Source organism: Microcebus murinus, chromosome 6, assembly GCF_040939455.1.
Source record: "Microcebus murinus isolate Inina chromosome 6, M.murinus_Inina_mat1.0, whole genome shotgun sequence".
Taxonomy (NCBI): domain Eukaryota; kingdom Metazoa; phylum Chordata; class Mammalia; order Primates; family Cheirogaleidae; genus Microcebus; species Microcebus murinus.
In genome coordinates this window covers 72,766,099-72,772,514 of record NC_134109.1, presented here as the reverse complement: position 1 = coordinate 72,772,514, position 6,416 = coordinate 72,766,099, and the positions used below count along the sequence as shown (strand labels likewise).

The 6,416-nt window shown below is 35.9% G+C and overlaps 1 protein-coding gene across 1 annotated transcript; it reads right to left on the bottom strand.

The window, feature by feature from the left end:
* Positions 1-2,561: 2,561 nt before the first annotated feature.
* LOC105862119 (olfactory receptor 4K3-like) lies at positions 2,562-3,473 on the bottom strand. The gene has a single exon (XM_012748164.3). The coding sequence runs from the start codon at positions 3,471-3,473 to the stop codon at positions 2,562-2,564; it is 912 nt and encodes a 303-aa protein (XP_012603618.3).
* Positions 3,474-6,416: the final 2,943 nt, after the last annotated feature.

Below are 6,416 nucleotides of genomic sequence, written 5' to 3'. Positions count from 1 at the left end.
TCAATTGTTGAAATTAGAGAAATAGTTATAAAATGACATTTAAATATTTTAAAAAGACATTAAGAGGTTGAAGATGTATAAAAAGATGAGGAATTTCAACAGAAAAATGGAATATCTGCAAAAGAATCAATCGATATTTTAGAACTAAAAAATACATGAAGTTATATGTTTTTAAAGCCTTTTAGAATAGCCTTAAAGGGCAGACTAAACACAGCAGAAGAAAGGATCAGTGCACTCAAAAACAGGCCAATAGAAATTATCCAAACTGAACTATAGAAATATAAAAAAATAAAAAATTCAGAATAGAATGAGAGTGTCAGTTGGAACAATGTGAAATATTCTAACACATGTGTAAATGAATGCTAGAATGAAAGAAGGGGAAGCAAAATATGAAGAACTGATGAAAGGCACACCGATATATTCAAGAAATTCAGCGAACAACCAGAGGAATAAATACAGAAAACAAACAAACAAAAAATCCAACATCATAGGCATACTATAGTCATTTAGCTGAAAACCAAAGACAAAAAGAACATATCTATGTGCCCCCCCCAAAAGAAATATGTTCAAAGGAACAGCAGTAAGACTGATGACTATTCAATAGAAATTGTGAAAGCCAGAAACATTAGAATAACATTTTAAAGTGCTGAGAAAATCTGAGATCCTATAATTCTCCACCAAGTGAAAATAACTTTCAAATATGAAGAAAAAATAAAGAACTTCCAGATAAACAATAACTGAAAGAATTATTACCAGAAAAAGTATAGGGAGAGTTCATCAGGCTGGAAAATTTTTTCCCAGAGGGCAGTAAGCAGAAAATGAAAATCATGAAAACGGAGGAATATAGAATATTGCTTTAAACCACAACCAAAATAGCAAGAACAAACTATAACACTGTCTGACATTATATTTGTAGAAATAATCTAAAAAGATTATTAAACGTTTTATCTTTTTTTGGTTTGTTTTGCTTTATGTGGTGGTGAGGAAAACCATGTTATCTAGTGCAGTTTGATGCTACGGCCTTGTCTTGTGCTGAAGTTCACCATTGCTTTTGCACCAAAATCAAAATACTCTTCCCTTATTTAACTACATATCTGTGTCAAGCCATATAGGCTTTATACACTCCCAATAAAAGCACATAGAATAACAGATTCAACGCAGAGGTGGATAAAATCATTCAATTGCTTCTACTGTGCTGTGTGCTAAGAAATGTGCAAATATGTAAAATAATTTCAGTCTCCTTACTGCATTCTTTATTGTATTTTGGAAAATATTATTACTTTTCACAAAATATATTATTTATACTAGCATGTAATGCCTTATTGGTGTTATTTTTTTATTTTTATTTTTTGAGACAGAGTCTCACTCTGTTCCCCGGGCTAGAGTGCCATGGTGTCAGCCTAGCCCACAGCAATCTCAAACTTCTGGGCTCAGGTGGTCCTCTGGCCTCAGCCTCCCGAGTAGCTGGTACTACAGGCATGTGCCACCATGCCCAGCTAATTTTTTCTATATATGTTTAGTTGGCCAATTAATTTATTTCTATTTTCAGTAGAGATGGGGTCTCGCTCTTGCTCAGGCTGGTTTCAAACTCCTGACTGTGAGCCATCCACCCACCTCGGCCTCCCAGAGTGTTAGGATTACAGGTGTGAGCCACCACACCCAGCCTTGTGTTATTTTAAAATGAGCTAATTTATAGGTGTTAAAAGTTTTCAGTTTTAATTTCAAAATTATGAATATTAATAGATATACATAAACAGAAGGTCTTTAGATTCCTCAGTCATTTTAAAGAACACGTGCTTTTCCTCTGATTTTATCTGATATAGACAACAAACCCCCCTAACACATTTATTAAAAGAAAGAGAAGAAGCAAAATCCCCTGAGGTTGTTAGTGCATCCATCTTTGTTTTTAATATTTGTCTTCTAAGGACAATCACACAGTTTCACAATTGTCCAAGACATAAATAAAGTTGAAGAAACAATGTTCTCTCCAGATTGTGACTGATTCAGTTTTATTCTGAGCGTGAGGGGGAATGCTTAATGATTATCTTCATAGTTGTCTCTCCAGACAAGTTAGGTAGAATGCTTACTAATTGAGAGACCAATTTATTCATTTGTAAAAATAAAGATATTAATAGCAATACTCAGTTACTGGCTTATTGAAAAAAATTTAGAGAAGAATAATGTGACATGCTTTGTTGAAAGAAATGTTTAGCATACTAACAAATCTCAAGATGTGGAGGTGGCTGTTGAAGTAGCAGCACCAATAATAATAAGAATATTAATATGTTATTAATTTCTAGTCATCCTTGAACACAACCAAAATCATAAAGACTAACCAAATTTCCCAGAGCAAATAATTTTGCATTCACTGATCAATAAATGATTGTGGGATCAAATAGAATTGACACAGACATTTCATCTAGAGATATATGACTTCCATCTGTGAATTGGGGAATGCTTCTCAGACTAGAGTAACAGGACAGATGTGGCTAGTTTGGGGACCTTATAGTGAACATTCTGAAAATGTGAGAGACTTGGAAATACCCATTGAAATCCACATGCTAACACAGTAGTCTCTTCATGGCATTTTTAATCTCTTTGTTTCTTAGGGTGTAAATGGCTGGATTTAGGAGAGGTGTGATGACTGCATAAAATACAGCAAGAAACTTGTCCACCCAGGTGATGCTGACTGGCCACAAATAGATGAAGATGCAGGGTCCAAAGAATAACACCACTACTGTGATATGGGCAGTGCAGGTAGAGAGAGCCTTGGATGCTCCATCCTTAGAATGAAGGCAGACAGTAAACAAAATATGAGAGTAAGAGATCAGCAACAGAATGAAGCAGATGGTTGCCAGGGCCCCACTATCAGCATTTATCAACATTTCTAGAATATAGGTGTCCATGCAGGCTAGCTTGATCACCAGTGGAATATCACAGAAAAAGCTATCCAGTTCCCTGGGTCCACAGAAGGGCAGCTTTATAATCATAACTAGTTGGCTTATTGAATGCACAAAGCCAATGATCCATGATGTCATCACTAACCCAACACACATATGTTTGTTCATGATGCTGGTGTAATGGAGTGGCTTGCAGATGGCCACGTAACGGTCATAGGCCATTGACACAAGCAGCACCATCTCACCCCCTCCAAAGAAGTGTCCAAAGAATATTTGACACATGCACCCTCCAAAGGAGATGGTCTTATTTTCCTTCAGAAAGTCTGTGATCATTTTAGGGGTAGTGACTGAGGAAAGGCAGAAGTCAATGAATGAGAGATTGGCTAACAGGAAGTACATAGGGGAGTGGAGATGAAGGTCAGTAATTATTATGACAACAGTGAAGATGTTGCCTAAAATGGTGATCAAATAAAGTGAAGAAAATATTACTAGGAAGAAGGCCTGGAGCTCCCATGAATCACAAAGCCCAAGAATAATGAATTCAGACACCACAGATTGGTTTACTTCTTCCATTTAGTCCAGTTTATTGTAAATTCACCTGAAAAAAAAAAAGAGATGTGACATCAGATTTTCTGAATAAACAACATGTGAATCAAGAGGATTTCTTAAACATTACTGACAGAAGTGAATACTAATATAATCACTTTAGAAAAAAATTGGTCTTATCTTAGAAAGTTTAATAATCACATATTCTATGGCCCAGTATTCTATTCCCATTTATATCCTGAGATAAACTATTGCATATGTGTACAAGGAGAAATTTATAATAACTCCCATTGGCAAAACAATGAGTTATTCATTCTGAACCACAACAAATACTACATAAAATCATATAAAATATTTTAGTAAAATATAATAATGAAGAGGAAAAAAGTTTAAAATGGACCCAGTCAGGACAATCTTTATACGGCAAAAAGCAATAGAACACTAAGAGTATACTTTTCAAGACAAAGTATATAAGTGACAAAACTATTTATGAAATAAAGATGGCCGGGCGCGGTGGCTCACGCCTGTAATCCTAGCACTCTGGGAGGCCGAGGCGGGCGGATTGCTCGAGGTTGGGAGTTCGAAACCAGCCTGAGCGAGACCCCGTCTCTACTAAAAGTAGAAAGAAATTAATTGACCAACTAAATATATATATAGAAAAAAAAAAAATTAGCCGGGCATGGTGGCGCGTGCCTGTGGTCCCAGCTGCTCGGGAGGCTGAGGCAGGAGGATCGCTTGAGCCCAGGAGTTTGAGGTTGCTGTGAGCTGGGCTGACGCCACGGCACTCACTCTAGCCTGGGCAACAAAAGTGAGACTCTGTCTCAAAAAAATAAATAAAAAATAAATAAAAAAAGAGAGAAAATGTAAGATGTAAGTAACTTCAGATGAGGGAGGCCAAAGTCGACATTAAGATGGGTACATAAGCATATAAGCACATTATAAATTTAGTTCTTTTATTGCATTGTGTTTTCATAGATGTAATTTTATTAATGAATAAATAAACATATACATAACGATCATGGGAAAATGATCAGAATATAGTACGAATCACAAATTATGCTCAGTTCAATACTGTGGACCTGAGGTAAAATAACATTCTTCTTTAAAAGGACACTTTATTATTTAAGGACTATGTGGTAGAAATATAGTTCCCATATATAAATTGAAAGTCTGGAAAGTATTAAAACATTACTGAAGGTCAATAATTGTTTCATTAATGAATAAGTAATGAATCAATCAATCAGTAAAAAGTAAAGGTACTAATACCAGTCTAAACAAAATGAAAAAATATTTTTCACCAATAAACACAGACAGATAATTAAGTATAAGAGTAGATGAACCAGTCAAGGAGAAGGTGGTTAACTATATGTGAAAGAATAAACATTTTAGGTATAAGGAAAGGATAAATCATGAGCATCAGGGCGAAATGTTCTCGGATTATGAGACTCAAAGCTTATGTCATCTGTAAGAAATTGTTCAAAACCTGAGATATACCACAGGCACAGTGATTCCTGAGGTTTAGTTTTCAGTACAGAACTCTAGGTTGTGTTTGGAAGCCCATTGCCTGACATGATATAGGACCGCAGAATACACTTCTGATATTAAATTTCTAATTCAAAACGAGATGGCTTCTGAGAAACTAAAATTTGGCAGTCTCTACATGGACTAAAATGAACCGAAGTCCGTGGTGAAGACTAGGAGAGGGTCTGTGCATCAAGTCAATTGAGAAAAAGGTTTTAGTGTTACAAATGAGAAGGCGCTTGGGACACAGAGATTCTTGGGTACAAATTATCAGAGTTAGTAATTCCCTCCATTTCCAGCATCTCCATGGAAGCATTTTCCACAGTCTCATCTACCTTAGACTAAGCCATGGATTTTGAAATACGTTATGTTCCCCCTAACTATCATTGGCAGAAGGCTTTCTTCTGCAATGTCAGGGCAAATGGCATATACAACCCAATTAGATTTCACAAAAACAAGTTATAGAAACTTTTGTCTATAAATTACTCATTTTTGCTATTGAAGTTAACTCTTTTAAAAAATCTAATTATTGAAGTTCTGACTCGAGAAGAGAGGGGAGGCAAGGGCAATATATGTAACCTTAACAACATTTGTAACCCCATAATATGATGAAATAAAAAAAATCTAATTCCGTTAAACTGGAAAAGAGACTTATTTTCTTTCCACTTCTTGCTTTCCCACTCCCCTTTTTTCTCTCTCCTCCCAGTTTACCTTCTTCTTTTCCTTCTCCTTTTTTTAAATATCTGGATCTCAAGGGCTCTGCCACAATGGATCACTTTTCTCCAATAGTCATGACTATTTCCTGATGATTGGTCTTTATAGCCATTTATCAAAGTTGGTAAAAAGCTAAATAACATTTTTTAAAAAAATTTTTGAGATAGGGTTTCTCTCTATTGCCCTGGCTAGAGTGTAGTTGTGTCATCATAGCTCACTGCAACCTCAAACTCCTGGGCTCAAGTGATCCTCATGCCTCAGCCTTCCAAATAGTTGGAACTACAGGTGCATGCTACCACACTGGGCTAAAATTTCTTTTCTTTCTTTCTTTTTTTTTTTTTAGAACATGATTTTTATTTCATCATCTTATGGAGGTGCAAATATTGTTAGGGTTACAAATTGTAGAGATGGTGTCTTGCTTTTGCTCAGGCTCATCTTGAACTCCTGACATCAAGCAATCCCCCTGCCTTGGCCTCCCAGAGAGCTAGAATTATAGGGGTGAGCCACTATGCCTGGCCCTAAATAGCACTTCTTAAAAAAATTTTCTATATAGCTGAGGGCTGTGCTAAGTACTTTTGATCACTATTTCATAATTATGATAATGATTAGACTCACTTTATAGCTGGAAAAAAGTGAACACAAGCTAAATGCCCAAAGTAACACAGAGTTAGATGACATACTAGAGTTAGCTTCTGGAAAGAATGTTGCTTTAGAGAAGAGTTTAGTTTGGTTGTG

Excerpts from the sequence above, each read along its gene's own strand:
- LOC105862119 (XM_012748164.3), bottom strand. The coding sequence starts at position 3,473 with ATGGAAGAAGTAAACCAATCTGTGGTGTCTGAATTCATTATTCTTGGG.